The sequence below is a fragment of the Solanum pennellii genome, chromosome 9, assembly GCF_001406875.1.
Source record: "Solanum pennellii chromosome 9, SPENNV200".
NCBI classification, from domain to species: domain Eukaryota; kingdom Viridiplantae; phylum Streptophyta; class Magnoliopsida; order Solanales; family Solanaceae; genus Solanum; species Solanum pennellii.
This window is the reverse complement of record NC_028645.1, coordinates 4,738,976-4,756,879: the sequence shown is the minus strand read 5'-3', so window position 1 is coordinate 4,756,879 and position 17,904 is coordinate 4,738,976. Positions and strand designations below refer to the sequence as shown.

At 33.6% G+C, this 17,904-nt stretch overlaps 2 protein-coding genes across 9 annotated transcripts; one reads left to right on the top strand and one right to left on the bottom strand.

Moving 5' to 3' along the window:
- The first annotated feature begins 2,848 nt into the window (after positions 1-2,848).
- LOC107031148 (transcription factor EMB1444-like) lies at positions 2,849-10,073 on the top strand. 2 transcript variants are annotated; one of them, XM_015232391.2, is made up of 12 exons: positions 2,849-3,184; positions 4,175-4,709; positions 5,188-5,391; positions 6,377-6,470; positions 7,070-7,111; positions 7,205-7,264; positions 7,508-7,669; positions 7,775-8,779; positions 8,861-8,962; positions 9,145-9,291; positions 9,443-9,568; positions 9,802-10,073. In XM_015232391.2, exons 2-12 carry the CDS (start codon positions 4,612-4,614, stop codon positions 9,889-9,891), a joined length of 2,130 nt encoding a protein of 709 aa, XP_015087877.1. In that variant the 5' UTR covers positions 2,849-3,184; positions 4,175-4,611; the 3' UTR covers positions 9,892-10,073. The 2 variants fall into 2 exon arrangements, with proteins under 2 accessions (XP_015087877.1, XP_015087876.1); XM_015232390.2 differs by having other exon boundaries at positions 7,508-8,779.
- Positions 10,074-10,319: 246 nt separating this feature from the next.
- LOC107029675 (ultraviolet-B receptor UVR8) lies at positions 10,320-15,836 on the bottom strand. 7 transcript variants are annotated; one of them, XM_015231111.2, is made up of 11 exons: positions 15,507-15,836; positions 13,873-13,949; positions 13,698-13,782; positions 13,411-13,539; positions 13,069-13,302; positions 12,658-12,897; positions 12,311-12,354; positions 11,724-11,912; positions 11,261-11,351; positions 10,776-10,819; positions 10,320-10,696 (listed from the first exon to the last, which is right to left on the bottom strand). In XM_015231111.2, the coding sequence occupies exons 1-11, from the start codon at positions 15,733-15,735 to the stop codon at positions 10,544-10,546; spliced, it is 1,515 nt and encodes a 504-aa protein (XP_015086597.1). In that variant the 5' UTR covers positions 15,736-15,836; the 3' UTR covers positions 10,320-10,543. The 7 variants fall into 7 exon arrangements, with proteins under 7 accessions (XP_015086597.1, XP_027767640.1, XP_015086598.1 ...); XM_027911839.1 differs by having other exon boundaries at positions 13,698-13,779; XM_015231112.2 differs by having other exon boundaries at positions 13,873-13,946.
- Positions 15,837-17,904: the final 2,068 nt, after the last annotated feature.

Here is a 17,904-nt window from a genome sequence, read left to right as displayed (position 1 = left end):
TTTTAGACACCATTCATAAAAATTTTTACTACGCCACTGTCTTCAAATCAAACGATTAAGTAAGAATCTAATTGTTTATTTTCCAATAAGTCAACGAAATAATAATAAAAGTATAAAACTATTAAGTTGACATCAACTCATTATTCCAAATTAAATACGAGTATAAATAGAGTATCATTTACACGTGTTACGTTATTGAACGTTAAAAGAACTTATACATTAATTAATTTATCCTTCATAATCAACAAATTATATATATATCGAAGGATTAACAAATGTACATTGCAGAATGGTATCGACGGAAATGTTTATTAATATCTAGTTGGTAATTAAGTTGACTTCATTAAGAAATGTTGTACAGGTTATACCTACAGTAGTAGTACAAGTTCAACTCCTATTTTGAGTTTGATGTAAACATTGTTATATGTTTAATTTGTCAAATTTTAATGTTCTTAGATTATTATACAAATTGTGCATTATTTAAATTTTAATTGTAAATTTGTTTTCTTTGTTTAGTGCTTTTGCTTACTTTGGAAACAAACACTTTTTTTCTTGCTATCGATGAGTATTGTGAAATAGCTGAATGATTCAATAAAATAAATGAGATAGACATAAATTTTGAAAAGATATTTGAATATGCGATTTTGTCTCAAGCTTTGAAATTATGGGATGAATTTAATGTTTGGACATGCAATTTTCATATCATCATGATTTGAAATTCTCATAAAAAATTGATTTTGAAATTTCATATCATGATTTCACATTTTTCAAATTCAAAAATTAACCACATCCTTATATTTTGTAGTTAAAAAATTCACCATTTTTAAGTACTTTTTTTTTGCGAGAATACTCAAAAAGTGATCTATATAAATGCACAAAATACGAACACAAAGATATTGATCAACAAACGACTCAATAAATACTGTACATAACAATTCATGTTTAGTTTTACTTTTTTATTAAACTAATTGATCAATAAATGTTGTATATTATTTTTAAAATACCTTTATGATAGCGTATTATATTTTTATTAATAACGTTTGCTTAATTAGTATGATTATATAAAAAATTGTGATAACTTGATAGTTCCACAACTTATAGGGTTGTTATAGTTGTAAGCAAATTAATACTCCTTTCCTCCGGTATTGTTTGTCATGTTGCGCTTTTCGAAAGTCAATTTGACTAATTTTCAAAGTTAAATTAGATCACATTAATTAGATTTTTTTAAAAAAAAAATAGATATTCTAAAACTATATGAAAAGTATTATAAATTGCAATTTTTTGCATATTAATATGATGAATAAGTATATCTTAAAATGTTAGTTAAACTTTTTATAATTTGACACTAAAAATAGAATCATGACAAACAATACCGGACGAAGGGAGTAGAACTTAAAACTTAAATTACATGTCCATACAAAACCTCCACTGATCTCATCTGATATCATATCATGATTCAAATCATAATTTCATTAAATTGGCCAAATGAGCCCTAAGAAAATGGTATTTAGTTAAAATTACTATTTTCACATATCTAATATTTACTTTAAAATTAATAATATAAATATATGTATAAAATAAATTTAATCATAACAAAAAAAATGAGGCGTTGAATCTAAAGCAATTATTTTAGTGACCTCCTTTGAGCCGACCATGTGAAATGGTTGAAAACTTTCCATTATTAATGATCTCCATTAGAAAACTTTTGGCTAAAGACTAAAGTACAATTTACTTTTTTAAGGTAAATTTAATTTCATAAAATTCAGATTAAAGTTCCAATTAATTTAGCTACGAAAAATATCAGACTAGTTGACAAAACAACGTACAACCTACAATGCGAATGTTACATACAGTAAAACTATAAAAAGAATAAAAGAAAAAAGGATGAAAAATACCACATCACCTGCGTAAACGATGATATCAACCTGAATTGTCATGAGATGGTTAGAGTTCTTCATTTTAAATTAGAAATTTTGAATTTAAAAATATTATCTCAAAATAAACTCTGCAGTAATTTAAAAATATGCTTAAATTTTAATACGAATATCGAAATTCGATTAGAAAAAAAGAGAGGGGTGAGTGGGGTAAAAATGTGGGACTGGAATCCCACTGCTTGTTGAGGAATCATTGAAGCCAAGTGTGGGGCAAATTGATATACAAAAAAGCCAAAACAACACATTATCTTTAATCCATTACCCACTCACCACATACTTTTTATATATCAACAAAATACTATAATTGTATGTTAAAATCATAAATTTCTAAATGTATTTTTCTTTTTCAAAATTTTGTTCACACAAAACAATGAAGTATTAATTAATATTCTATTCCATTTTAATTTGTGCAAAATTATTAGTTAACCACAAAAAAATAATCAAAATTTATTAAATAATAAAATTTAATTTTTTAAAATTATAAGATAAAAAGTTACAAATTCTTCACATATTGATATAATAATGAAATTTATTTGAATTTCGAAAAACAAAACATATTACATAAATTAGAATGGAGAAAGTATTATTATTACAATCACCATGTCTACTCACAATTTATTTAAATAGAAAAATTTATTTTAAATTGTATTTTATTATTTTTAAAAAATATTTTTTAATACTTGTGGCTGTCTATTATTACTCTTTTTTTTTCCAATTCTATTATTGTCTTTTTTTTTAGCTTCATTATTATAGTATTGTTTACTTTTTCTTTTGTTTTTAATGTCATTTTCATAACTTATGTATAACGAAAAATATTTTACTGAGATAAGAATAAAATTGGTATATAATTTTTTTTATATAATTAAAAATAATATTTACAAAAGCATTATAAAATCCGATCTCCGTCTCTTGGCGCTTTATTTATACTCACAATGCTCTGAATTCTCAAAAAAGTCACTTCACGCTTTTCGCAAAGCCATCATCTTCGGCTCTCTCTCTCTCTCTCTCCTAGTTGCCGCCGGTGCTAAACAACACTGAGATTTCTGCCGGAAAATGAGTTCGTCGTCGTCGTTCTTCGTCTCTTGAAAGCTCTTAGCGGTACTCATTTCATTGATTTACTTTTTTACGTTGCGTTGTGGAAGTAGAAGAAGGAGTTCAATTCGAGTTACTAATTATGGACGCTAAACAATTCGAAGTTTACAAAAGTTCTTTCCTTTGAAGCTTCTCTCTGTTCGTCAAACAATTAGCTAGTAAGTGAAATTTTCACCTACCTTATGCTCATTATCTCTTTTGTAATTACTGTTCTGCTTATCCTTATGGTAGTGTAGAAGCTTTGATTTGTCTGCAACCGTTATATACTAATGTTTTGGTTGAATCGAATTAGATATTTGCACAATAATTTTGTTGAAGTTGAAAGAATATTAGCATTTGAAGTTTAGATTGGGGAAAAAATTGTGGATGAAATTGTGTTTGGACCTGTTAGTTCACTTGAAAAAAATAGTTTGTAAATGTTGAAAATGAGTAGAAATCACTATTGAAATACACTTCTAAGGCATTTAGCTCACTATTTCATATGAAATTCAAGTAAAGTATTTATGGATTCTGAATTGTGTGCAATTATTCATTTTTTACCTTAAATCAGCTGTCTATGTCTTTAAAAGCTTAAATTTACTTGTTAATTTGATTAAATTTTGAATTTTTTTTATAATATCTAAACATTGTTGCACGGATTTGGTGCAAAATGAGAGAGATGGATTTTAGAAATGATTTTATGTTTTTTTACTTGGTCTCAGTAGGATAAGAATATCAAGAAATTAATGTGTTCTCTTTTGTCTCCAAAGTGATAGATTAGCACAGAGAAATCAGAATTCAAACTGCAATGTCAAAATTTTATTATTTGAATTTTTTAAAGAAAAAATAAATTCTTTTGACTAATTTGAGTAAAATAATTGTGATTTCTTCCTTAATATCTGTTGTTGTGAGTCAATTCTTGTGTTTTACTTGGTTCAAAGTTAAGTACCTTCAAGAAGCTAAAAGCCTTTCTGAATCTTTTGTCTTGGTATAAAGATTGGGATGTAAATGATGTACATGAATTTTTTTATTTTTTTTAGCTCCTTAAGTTTTGTATATCTTCTGGATGCGTTGTTATTACTGTATAGTTAATTTTTGACTTCATGTTTTTTAACTTCCCTTGCACTTATCTGGAGTATATCATCACCGTGTGAATTTTCTCCTTACAGTTTATCCCGTGGATCTGGCTTTGAGTTTTGGATTCTCTCTCAGTTATTTAGTGGAAGCACCGAGACGCTGTGGATAGGATTGAGGCTTCTTCTCTGCTTGTTTTGTTCTTTGATCAGCATTTACTGCATTATTTGCTTCTCTGTTGGTGTTAAACTGATGGACGTGTTCTGAGCCTTGCTATCTCCTTAATTTCCTGCACTAAATCTGTTTTTATGCCCTTTCTATCAATTTGCTTTCTGATAATTGGAGAGATCATTAAAAGAATGGACATGTTGCTTTTGACTTCAACTGAACCCCCAATGAAACGCAGAGCTGGTTTATTTATAGTTCAGGCTGGGCGAGGATCATATCGAGGAAGTTAGTCTGGTAGTTGGTCGTAAATTGGGTTGCTATTTTCTGAATTTTGGAGCTTTTGATTTATTTAGAATAAAGAAGAATGAGTGCTGCTTCCTTGAGGCATTTCCTTGAAAGTCTCTGCTTCAAATCTCCATGGAATTATGCAGTGTTCTGGAAGCTTCAGCACCAGTGTCCTATGTAAGTTGTTTCTTAGCCCATTTCATTGCGACAGTCAAGTGCCCTATCTAGTCAAACAAGGATAGGAAAAGAGAAAAAAAGAAGTATATTCTCAAGGAATCTAAATTATTTTGTGGTCAACTAAGTGTATGTTTCTGCCAGCCATCATACTTGATTTGGACCGTATGAAGTTCCTATGGAGAAAAATACAATGCTATAAGCCTTTTTGATTACATCCATCTTTCTGTATTCTGTGAAGACTTCGTCTCTATCTATTTCTTTTGCAGCCCATGTAGAAAATGAGCTACTCTTTGTATTTGCTTAGTATTTGTCTCTCTATATGTTGTGTTACTGAATCAAAGATGTATTACATTTGTAGCATCGTACTAGATCAGCTTATTTTTTCGGAGGATTTAGTATTGGGTGGTTTATAGTCTGTACATGCACTGAGTGGTTGAGACTAGTTGCTCACTTACACTGGCTCGACTTACTTTTGCAGCATTTTGACATGGGAAGATGGATATCTGGATGTTCCGGGTGCTAGAGAACCTTACAGAAGTCAAAATGGCAATTGTTATAGCAAAAACTTGAATGACTTATCCCCAAACTGTGGGTCAAGATCACATAATGGATATTTGGGTGCACATTCAATTGGCTTAGCCGTGGCTGAGATGTCAAGTACTTATCACATTGCAGGAAAAGGGTAGATCATTGATTTCTTTCTGGCTTCTGTTATTTTCTATATGTCATTGAAATAGTAGCATAATTAGGCTTTCCTTATTAATTAGCTTCAGAAAAATTGACTTTAGTTGGCTAGCGATGTCATGACTTTTGTGGCATTCATTCCCAGTGTGACCTTATTTTCCCCGACGTCCCATTCTATCAACAAAGTCCCTATAATATTCATAATTTGTTGGTCTATATCAGCTAGAAAAGAACTACTTTTTCTTAGATTGAAAAGTTCTCTAAGAATTCTTTTGATACTTGCTTTTCTTGGTATAGACGAGTATATATTCCAAAGGGAATTGCATTTCCTTCCCACAGAGACTAAAGAAGAAAAATATGTTGAATGTATCTTAATGATTAAAAGAAGTGCTGAATACATTATCAAGTGGATAAACACAGGCAAACTAGTTCCTTGTATAAAGGACCAAAAAAATAAGAAAAAGAAAAATTGACTAACTTAGCTTCTCCTTAGAAGTTGCTAGTGTTTTTGATTAAGAACCTTTGAGATATTAAGTTTGCACCATCTAAAATAAGAGAACTAGCTCCGTGCTTGTTGGAGGAAGAAGAGAGAGAGAGGAGACTATCGTATAGATGGTACAAGATTTTTCTGGTGCTGGAAGACCAACTTATGGAAAGATCAGAGTGGCAATAACTATGAAATAAATCTTAGTATACATTTCAGGTCCGATATGCCACCACAGTGGACGAGTGAAAGCCATAGTGACTTGTGAATTTCTGCATTCATAGACCAATATTTTCTCTTTATTCTTGATGGTTTATTAAGCAACCACTTGAATACTCTGCCTGACTTACTCTTCGATGTATGGTCAAGTTTGGATCTCCATTGCATTGTTATGATTCTTATTACTTATTCATGATCATGATAAGCTGAGAGCAATTTTTTGTTTTATCAAGAACCAACTTTATTGTTTTCCTTGTGTCTTTTGTTGAAAATGAAACAGGGTGGTAGGTGAAGTGGCTTCTTTGGGCATCCCACGCTGGATTTCTTCCGACAGTGTAGCACCTGCAGAGCTTGGGTTTGGTTCTGTAGCTGAGGTACATATTAAGTTTGACATCTTTGCTTCTGGGAAGTGTAATTTGATGCTTGATTATTTGGTCCTTTCCTCAATTGAGATGAACCCATGTTACACTTAAGCACTCTGTCAACGGGGCCAAAACTGATGTAGCTTGATGAAATGCTGCTATTCTGCCCCCCAATTAGCCGGACAAAGTTATCTATTTCTTTTTATAGTAATCTGATATCTTCGCAGACCCAGCTTTTCTTCATTAACGTTAGTTGGTTAAACTAAAAAAAAGGTTAACTGAATTTTTCTTCAAAAAAAAAGAAAAAGGTTGACTGATTTGGACCTCTTCTGTTAATGTAGAACAAAGTGATTTTTAGGATTACGGATAACTAATTTGGACCTCTCCTGTAAATGTAGAACAGAGTGATTTTAGAATTATGGATAACTAATTTGGACCTCTCCTGTTAATGTAGAACAAAGTGATCTTAGAATTACGCATAACCAATTTGGACCTCTCCTGTTAATGTAGAATAAAGTAATTTTTTTGAAGTTGTGGATAACAAATTTCTCAAATTCTATTTCTTGACTTGAAGCATCATTGATGGATTGATTGATTGAAATTTGTTGCAGTGTCCAGATAAGTGGATGCTTCAGTTTGTCGCTGGCATTAAGGTGAGTTTGTGTAGCATAAGGTTTGAGGCGGTTTTATTCATCTCTTGTGTTTTCAGTATTCCTAAAATTAACCATATGGACTTTCTTTTTCAGACTATATTGCTGGTACCTTGTATACCTTATGGTGTTCTTCAATTAGGATCAGTGGAAACGGTATGTGATGTTTCTGAGCTGAACTTCATTGGATCTGTTTTTTGCCAATGTGATTCAAAATGTTATGTCTCATGCTTGTCTAATGGAAACTTAAGCAGCATATGAACTTCGTAATTATGTTTTAGTCGTGATATCTAAGCTTCGGGGTGGCCACAGAACTACAGGATGCCTCATTTACCTTTTTATCCCTCCCATCGTGTATGTGCTTATATGCACATTACTGTATTTCTTTCACAAAATCAGGTAGCTGAAAACGTGGAGATGGTTACCATTCTGGCTGAAGAATTTGATGCCCATCTCAAATTTGTGGAGAGCTTTTTACCTGGTGGAGAAAGCTGTGAATTTCTTCTACAATCTACTCTCTCAGAGACTTTGAATATACCATCTGCAACTACCACAAATAAGGTGAATGAAGATGATGTAGCTGCTGATATACAAATTGTGGAAGATCACAAATCATCAGCTGTATTTCCAATGACTTCACTAATTGATGTTCAACATCCCTTTCAGTTATCTGGACAACACATGCAAAATGTCCTCGAGAATGAAAATGAAAGCAAAATTGGCAAATTTGTTGAACACATGCCAAATGTTCTTGAAAATGCATATAAATGGGAAATTCCAATGCAACATGTGGACATGATTAATCTAGTGAAGCAACTTGCTCATGAATATTCTGATGATAATAGATCAGGGATAACCGAAAGAAGCGTCGTTAGATCTGCTTGCCATACAAAAGATATAGATGCCTTTTCTTACTCTAGCTGCAACGTCGGCGGAGTCGGTGTTTCCAATGAGGTAGATTTTCACTTTGATGGAGACATGCTAGATCCACGATCTCTTGGAATGGATTGCCACAACACTATTCTCGGAAATGTAAGTAATTCTTTTAGCTGCTCGACAGAATGTGAACTATACGAAGCCTTTGGAAGTACAATTCACAACTTGTCTGGCTTTAGTGCAAATCCATCTAGCAAATCCATCTATACTGCAGATTGTACATTTAATAGTGAGCCATCATTTGGGAAATCAGATGGATGGCATCTGAAAGAAGATAATGCAGAGAATCTTCTGGAAGCCGTTGTTGCCAGTGCTTGCTGTTTTTCTGATGATTACTCGCTCCACAAAATGGCTGGTCTGGAATCCTTAAACATGTCATCAGGAAAACCTGTCCCTTCTCGCAAAAGGCTAAATCAATCTGCAGAAAGTGATTCGGTTGGAGATGCAGTTACACGAAGCACTCTCACATCGGCTTCTGCTGGGGTAGACAAATATGCTTCGATTAACTGTCCAAATTCTGCTTCTTCATTCGATTATGTTGTCAGTGCATTTGATGAGGGACATCATCAGACAAAAGTCTTCAGCTCTTTGAGTTGTCACAAGGAGTCAAAAGTATCTAATACTAACAAGAAAAGGAGACGGTCTGGTGATAGTCATAAGCCCAGACCACGAGATAGGCAGTTAATTCAGGACCGGCTTAAGGAATTGCGGCAACTTGTCCCTAGTGGTGCCAAAGTAAGTGTAGCTTCACCTTAGTTCTATAAGATTATTTTCATGTACCTAGGATTAAAATAACTTTTTGTTTTCTCCCTGCAGTGTAGCATTGATGGTTTACTAGATAAGACCATAAAGCACATGCTGTTTCTGCGAAGTGTTACTGATCAGGCTGATAAATTAAGGTTCCAGGCTCAGACAGAGGTAATAATTCCATGATTCGTATAATTATCTATTATGTACTAAGTTTTTGGTTGCGAAGTGTTTTTCTTTTTGAGACCAATTTTACTAAATAATGATTTGGCGGAACTACACCTTCTGCTATCCTTTTCCACGGGTCCAACATTTTGTCAGTTCCTAATTTCATTGATCCATAAGTACTGCAGGTAGCCCCTGACAAGAACCTTCAATCACCTCAAATAAAATCTAGCAATCAACAAGGAACCTCTTGGGCTCTAGAATTGGGAAGTGTGGACCAGATATGCCCAATAATTGTCAAAGATTTGGAATACCCTGGACACATGCTTATAGAGGTATATCATATGGCTTCACTATTTCCTAGTTTCTTACTAGTTATTGGGTTTTAAATGAATTCCCCACTCTAGCACCACAACTAAAATCTGAGATCTCTGTACTGACATCTGTCTGCATTATGAATTTTGAACTGACATAAATTTCAAACAGATGATGTGTGACGACCACGGACGTTTCTTAGAAATTTCTGATGTTATTCACCGTTTGGAGCTGACGATTTTGAAGGGCGTGATGGAAAAGCGTTCAGAGAGCACCTGGGCTCACTTCATTGTTGAGGTAGTAGTCTCCTTCGGCAAGCTAATTCCTTTTCACTTGGAATAGATAAGAAACACTTATTCACTCCATTGTAGCATATGATTGAGTTCAGTGATTCCTCGTACAAAATTATCAACTCTATGGATATAATAGTATGAGGAAGACAAAATTGTTTCAAGCACTGTTATTTTCGAACATAATTAACCAGATTGGCAGTATACGTTGTACTGAGATATTTTTCGACTTGTTTACAGGCTTCAGGAAGCTTCCATAGACTGGATATTTTCTGGCCACTGATGCAGCTCCTACAGCAAGTGCCAAGTTCTGTTTCACGCGACATCTAGTTTGTTTACTGAGTTATGTGGAGATTTGACGATTGGGAGCTTTGTAATGAACCTGGATTTAGTATTTTCTATAATTTGTACCTATCAAATAGCATTTGTAATAGTTCACCTTGAACGTGTGATATGAGTGTGTAGCCATGTGAATTAATGAAAGCTTGAGTTCCTGTTTCCCTGCTCTCTAATATTTTTGTTCATCCAAAAAACTAAGAATAGTGTTTGTCAGCACTAATAGCAAAGTGAAACTGCCTTATTGTGTTTAAACAAGTTTACTCTGCACTTACTCTATCCTTTCTTTGTGTAATAAAACATGTAGCAGCTCTAAAAGAAATGTTTCTCTTTGATGCAGCCTTCGCCATCTGCAGTGGCCAAGCTGAGGCTTTACATGGTATTTCTCAGCTTGCCACATTTTTCTTTAACATGCAGCAAGATTGTCCATAAAAGATGAATTTTGTAAATAGTTAAGGAAAAAGAGGCTATCATACACCAAATAAGTCTATAAAACTATGGCATACATCAGATTCGACCTTGAGAAGAATACGTGAGTTAAAAGTATGTTACAATCAGCATGCTGTACATTGGTTTAACAAATTCTACAGCTCTATCATCACCAGAATCTTGGAAGTAAACCTGAGTGTCGTTGTCAGTGGGTTACTTATCTATTCTCCAATAACGGAGAGATCATGGACGGCTGGCTTTCAGCAAGTAATAGTGTGTGCCACCACCCACATGCTACATTCTTCGGTGTACAATAGTCTGTGGGTACTTCACAAGGATCATTTCGGTCAATTGTATCGCCTAGGCCAAGCTGGAACAGAAAGGCAAAAAGGTTTGATTTTATAAACATAAATGTAATATTTGTGGAAGAGTACAATCCTTTTACATACCTGACCATACTTGTTCCATCCCCAGCTATAAATTTTGCTATCCTCTAAAATCAAAGCAAAAGGTATGTTTAGATTACTAACATATAGAATACGTATATAGACAGATCGGCAAGCTAGTGCCTTCCTATTGTCCAACTCTTACCAGCATCTGATGGATTTAACAAACATTTGATGGTGGAACAACAGACCATATGATGTACCCACATGAGTAGGAAACAAGTATATTCAAACTCATTGTCGAAAACATATTTGCTACTCGTAAAATTTTGAAGAAAATTCAGTTACAAATACTAACTAGTCACAGTTATATAAGCAATTGCATGTAACATTTCCATCTCAGATCACCACAAATGAGATAATTAGGTCTAACACTGAACAAAGTGAATCCTAGTTGTCTTCAATTGAAAAAAAAACACGGTTTGTCCAGTGAATCAGAGACTGAAATGCACTTCATCTTCTCGACAGCCTGGAGTCTGGGCTCTTACCTGTCATTATGGCGCTATGGCGAGCTCCACAAGACACTACCTTGGCGTTCTTGTTCTCCAGTATTGGGGCATCCACAAGTCTAGGTGATGTCTGTAACAGAAATCTCCTGTTGAGTTTCTAAGTCCCTCAAACAAAGAAGGCTTAAAAAAATGCAGCCGCATAACTGCAAATATGTAGGGAACTTATATGGTTTTACTAATTGGCTGTCAGAAATTGACAATATCTCTTATCCCTCAACTGTCTAGCTACATTTAAAAGCTAAAACTGTTGTGGATAACTTCTGGACTGGGATTTCAAAAAATCCAACTTCCTGGCACATCTCATGGTACGACTAAACAAACTCTTAAATGAAGTGATAATTCAGCTTCAACTAGATATTACTATTGGACATTGGAACTGTCAAGTCCACAAACAAAAGTTAACTGGAAAGATATGAAACAAGCGAAAAATAATTGGACGCACCTCTGTGTGGTCAGTGCCTGTGCCTAGACCCAATTGGCCAAACTGATTTCCCCCAAAAGTATACACTCGCCCATGATCACATAAGCACACAGAATGCCACAGTCCACCTGCCACGGCTTCTATTCTAGTGTTCAATAGAGAAGACACACAAGTTGGCCTCAGCACATCATTTGTATTACCTAGTCCACACTGAATACAAAGAATGAGGCTAAGGGACTGACATTAAGAAAAGGAGTGTACACGAACTAGGCACCACAAAGTTGAAACTGCAGGAGTAAACTTGCATTGCTTTTGATCAATTTTTTTTAGAAATACAAAACATGACAACATTACAGTTGTCTGCTAGTGTGAAAAGATAAGCTATCAAGTGCTAGACATTCAATTCTAGCAATAAAACATATATCCACAACACTATAAGCAAGATGCAGCCGGCTCAACAAAACTCTATATTTCTTTTCTTCGAAATGGAACATTACTCTGTCTCTAATTGCGAATCTGAATTATAGAGAATAGAATGTGAAAAATTCTTTGAGGGTACCAGGACAAGAAACACATCACATTTCAGGTGTGATAATATGAAACATTACCTGTCCATACAATCCCCAGCCAAATGTAAGCAGCACCCCAGTATCTGACAATTGAAACAAAGACCAAATTGAGCAGAACGACAAATGAAGTATCACTCTCAACTTTCAAATGCAAAAAGCAGAGACAATGATTTAAGATGATCTAACTTCCCTTGTAAAAGGAGTAACTCAAAGTCATTTAAACGTAAAAAACCTAACAAATTCCCAGAATTACTCTTCTTTTCTTCACACATTGTACAGCTTAAATTTGGAAAAAAAAAAGAAAGAAAGAAAGAAAGAAAGAAGGAAAAAAAAGTTACCCCAATTAAGAGATCAAGAGAAGTACTAAAACTTAACTCCATGCTAACCTGTGATTACTGCACTATGCCGGCCACCACAAGAAATACTCTTTATGTAGCTCCCCAAGGCTTTACGTTTCTGACTCCCAGTGGTAATGCTTCCTCGAGGACTCCCAAGGCTCCGGTCAGGTCCATGCGAAGAAGCATCCAAACATGGTATAAGATGAGGAGAAGCCACTATTTTAATCCTGGAGCCTAAACCAAGCTGTCCTTCACCTCCATAGCCCCAACCCCATACCTGTCCTACATCTAAATCCGGCAAAAATATGATGCATCAGGTGTCTTGCTTTACATTATAGTTCTTCCAAATCTTCGTACTTCATATGACCTACAAAACTATATGGCGTAACCACAAAGCAACCGACTCCACTGCTGAAATGACAGTAACAGGCTACAGCATGCATGGAGGAGTGGAATTACCTGACAATGCTAAAGTGTGGCGCCCTCCAGCAGCAACGGAGGTTATTTTCACCCCTGTATCCAATTCTACAATACAAGCTGGTGCAGAAAGAGATTCGTCAGCAAGAGGTGGGCTTTCAAGTTCTTGTTTAGCCGTCATTGTTCTTCTCCTTTTTGCAGTTTCTTCAGGTTTTTTATTATCTTGGTGAGCAACTGAACCACAGATTGGCTTGGAGCCTTGAGATTGAGGGCTTTCTGCAGAAATTAGTCCTTATATTATTAGATAACCCCACCAGGGATAAACATGCAGCCGAACTACCCAAATTCTTAAATGGCTTAATCTGGTAACTAAACTTCCATTACCTTGGTCAGTTGACCCTGATTCTTTCCGAATAGCATCCCCTTCAAAACTCCCTCCAGAAGCGAAATTCGCAACAACCTTGGAAGAAGGCACACATTCCTTCCAGCCCCATGTGTACACATCATTCTTTTCTGTACAGAAATATATCGCATAACCATATATCTTTGCTGTCTTTCATAATATTTCAAGTAGAAATAATAAAAGAAAATAGAAGTTTCTGCCAAATAATATTCTGAATTAGCTGAGTAGATAGCTGACAACCCAGAAAGACTGGGTGACAGTATATTACCAGTAACAGATACACAATGTGCCCAACCAGCTGCGGCTTTCACGATTGGATCTTCAGTTGGAAGCGGAAACGGTTCTGGAGCCTCCTTGATAAATGTAGTAATGAAAGAAGATAGCAAAATCAATTCAAAGGAAACTATATAAATGAGTCCATACAAGAAAGATTTGCCACATACCCCATGTTTTCCAGAAGTCAAGTAGCTTTGGCCTTGATCATCTGCAGAACCCCACGTGATAAGTTTTCCAGACTCTGCTGCCAAATTATCAAATAACACATAGTTAAAATCCAAAAATCAAGGTTCATGTCATTTTCATGAAAAAAAGATTGAGAAGCTATAAAATAGGTTGAGATCGGAATGGACTGAGATCCAGAAGGTATAAAATAGGATGAGATTGGAATAAACTGAGATCCAGAATGGAATAGTTTCGATAAGATAGAAAAGGTATTCATGACAAAGGATTAGTTGTTTTGCATCAGATGCAATTTCTTGCATCTACCATTTAGTTTGCTCTTACAGTTATAGCTTCTGTCTTTTCATCGAATTATGCATACAATGCTTTGTTAAGTTGTGCTTATATGAACTACAATTTTGTTCTTGTGATAATAGAACTGATGTCTCAAAAACAATAGTAGTTTAGCCTTGGTAGGATGCAAAGCTAGCAAGACGATGACAAAAACGGTCACTTAGATCTGGGAATAGGTATAAAATAGTCCCTAAAATATATATCAATTGTTTAGTGTCACCTCTTCAGAAGAAGATTATTAGCAAGCAAAAGTATGTCTTAGAACCTTGATGACAACATTAAAGCCCACATTAAGTGACTCAACACATTTTGAGCGTCTATTCAGTGCTTAAGCACACTGTAAGCGCACTATCAGCTACCCTGCTTAGAGGCAGACATATATCATTATGCTAACGGGCAAAATCTTAGCTTGAACCTATTTATGGACGGGCAACATAAAAAAGAAAGTATGAAATTCTACAACAGTAAAAGGAATTGGTAGTTGGATAATGAATCCCTTCAGACCTGGAGAATGTGCCGCTAGATAAAGCATTCATATATACCATCAACAACACCGAGATATTGGCCCACGATCATGTTTACTTTATCTTTAAGAGCCGTTGTGTTAATCGAGGAAGGTTCTTTGGTGATAATACCTGAATGGAAGTCTAACTCAGAGATGTATAAGCCTCCTATGCGGGTGGTTTGACTCCCTAAGGAGATATGTGACAAATTTCAGATAGTAAGCAATGATTTAGGCCAGAATCTACCAAAAAGCTGACCTAATACCAAAAAATTGACCAATTACTACACTTCTACTTAGTTCAAGCTTTTCCGTAGCTATTGTTCATCTTCCTCTGCCCCAGGCCTCGCACCCTAAACCAATGTGAGAGTATCAAATAAAATAAAGGTACAGAGGTGGGAATCCTATCTTCACAGTTGGCTATTCCACATTAACTCTTCTTAGTCCATTACACTAGTATGAGAAAATAATCATGCCTGAATTGATAAGATCTGTGTCAAACTAACTAAAGTTCGTTAAAAAGACAGAATAATCTCCAGAGCTAGCTCTGGAAGCTTCAAATGTTACCATACTTGTTAATTAGTACCTCAAAAGACAATCATTTTAGTTCAAAAAATTTATAAAGTTCATCATCGCAGATCTCAATATCTGAATATCAATAGAAAAGCTAGCAACACAATATTGAACAAATCTAGAGATCTACTTCTTCTAATTCATACATCTGTAAACATCTAGAAAAACTTATATATGAACACAAATCCATACAGAGATTAAGCATATAACCTGAAATAGCCATAGCGAAACCACAACCTCCTCCACATACATCCTTCCATGATTGAACATCGATTCCGTTATCCGGCAACTGAACTTCCACCGGAGAAGTTAACGGCGACTTATGAGACAATACTCCGGGAAGATATCCCCACATAAACAACTCATACTTCTTCTTCTCTTCATTCTCTTCCTTCATTTTCACCTCATCTTCCTCTCCTCTTACACCGTTCTCACTCATTTCTTCAGAAAAAAATGGAAATTCACAAATTTTCTACAGAGAAGTTTCGAGAACTTTTGTTCCGGAAGCAACTAGAAGTTACCAAAGAAATTGAATTAATTGTAGTGGAGAAATAAAATAATGTGAAAAATCAAGGCGAATCATTAACAGGTAAATTAATAGTGCCACGTCAGATTACTTGGGTCCCAGGAGACACGTGTTTGATTGTGGCAGCCCTTCTGTTGTAAGCCACTAATTCACTGGAAGTTTCTAGATGTAGATTTTTGAATCTACTGAGGTGGCACAAGCTTATCCGTTGGATGTAAGATGTGTATTGCAGATCAACGGACAGGTTTCAATAGCCAAATGAAAGTTTTTTTTAGATCATAGATTTCTTTAGTCCTCCTCCAAAAACTGACATTTAATTTATCGGATTTAATTTTGAAGTTTATCAATTTAATTTATAAATATGTTTAAACTATTATGAAATGATAAAAATATCAATTGATTATTATAGCTAAGTCACTGATTAATTTTATATTAAAGTTTCACTTGAAAATATCATTGAATTGAAATTATTTAGAAATAAGGTGATGTATCAAGTAAATTATATATGCATGAGTTAGCAAGTTGTATCTTGTTTAAATGTAATTTGATATCTTGTAGAATAATTGAGAGTTAGAGATCGTTCAAAATAAATGGATTCAGAATTTAAATAAGCCACAAAAATATAAAGTGACCAAAATAAATCACTATTTAATATGTAACTAAAATAAGCTTAGTGGAAGAAAAAGTTCCACTTTATTTAATATTATAAATATTTTTCATTAGTGTCATACCGTTTATTTTAATATATAAAGAAACTTTTTCTTCCACTTTATAAAGTGAAATTTTTTCTTTCACTTTACAAAGTGAAACTTTTTCTTACGCTTTATAAAGTGAAGAAAATCTTCACTTTATAAGAGGAATATTTTTCACGTTTTGAAAAAGCCTTTTTAGTGTTGTCATACAATTATATGATTTGACATATTATTAAAACGAAAGGAAAGTTACATTATGTATTTTTATTTTTTTATTCTGAAAAATTTTTCCAATCTCTATTTAAGGACGTTTAAACATAGTTGATCGCACCTACAACATAAAGTCTTCTATTTTTCTTCATTTCAATCTCAAAAAAAAGTCTTCTACAATTAAAGTTAAAGTTTCAATTTATTGGGATAGCGAAATTATAAATGAGAAAAATATCATTTATTATAATTATCCTCCCCAAAAAAATGCTAAATATCCAATTAATTTTTTACAAGACATACCGTTTAAAGTTTCAATTTTTTACAAAGTTGAAGATTTTCTTTCACTTTGTAAAGTGTAAGCAAAAGTTATTCTTTATAAAGTGTAAGAAAAAGTTTCGTTTTATATTAAAAATACATATTATGACACTAACAAAAAAACGTTTAGAAAATTGAATAAAGTAAAACTTTTTTTTCACTAAGCTTATTTTAATTACATACTAAAATAATAACTTATTTTGATCACTTTTATATTTTTATAGCTTATTCAAACTCCAAACTCAAAATAAATATATGAAATTAAATTCTAATTCGACAACAACTGATAAAATATTTTTTTAGTTTCCATTCATTTTTAATTGAAGTTGGGTATCATTTACAGGTTAATTAGTAGTGCCACGTTGGATTCGTATTAATCTGAGAGGGGTCTTTTTTTAATTATTAATTTTAATGGCAGGAAGTCACTAGAAGTCTCTGGAAATTTCTATTTAGTGGGTGTGGGCCTTCCTTTTGATTCCAACCCAGGCATAAAGTTATTTTCTTTCCATTGGAAATTCCTCCTATATGTGGTGGGTTCTACTATTTAATTGTCTTATTCAAATAAATATTAATTAGGGAGGTTCTTGTAATGATTTATGAGTCAAGCTTTGACTCAATATTAATCTTTGTTTCAATCGACACCTTTATAGTTATATAAATAATAATTATAATTATATACATATATATGTAATAATAATATAGTAACTTTCACATATAGCAAATATAAAAGTTATATTTGTATGTTATAGCAAAGTTTGCATAATTGCACTTCATCACAAACATACATATACAATTGAAGCGAATTATATAAAACAAAGTGTATAAAATGAGAAAGAGAAAGAAACTTAAGCAGAGAATTGTATAA

Bases quoted from the DNA above. Each gene is read 5' to 3' on its own strand.
- LOC107029675 (XM_027911838.1), bottom strand. From the start codon at position 15,735: ATGAGTGAGAACGGTGTAAGAGGAGAGGAAGATGAGGTGAAAATGAAG. The intron at 13,950-15,506 runs GTTATATGCTTA...ATAATTTGGCAG, and splicing joins TTTCGCTATGGCTATTTCAG to CAGAGTCTGGAAAACTTATC. The intron at 11,913-12,310 runs GTAATGTTTCAT...CTTTGTATTCAG, and splicing joins GCTGGGGATTGTATGGACAG to TGTGGACTAGGTAATACAAA.
- LOC107031148 (XM_015232390.2), top strand. From the start codon at position 4,612: ATGAGTGCTGCTTCCTTGAGGCATTTCCTTGAAAGTCTCTGCTTCAAA. The intron at 4,710-5,187 runs GTAAGTTGTTTC...TTACTTTTGCAG, and splicing joins CTTCAGCACCAGTGTCCTAT to CATTTTGACATGGGAAGATG. The intron at 9,569-9,801 runs GTAGTAGTCTCC...ACTTGTTTACAG, and splicing joins GGGCTCACTTCATTGTTGAG to GCTTCAGGAAGCTTCCATAG.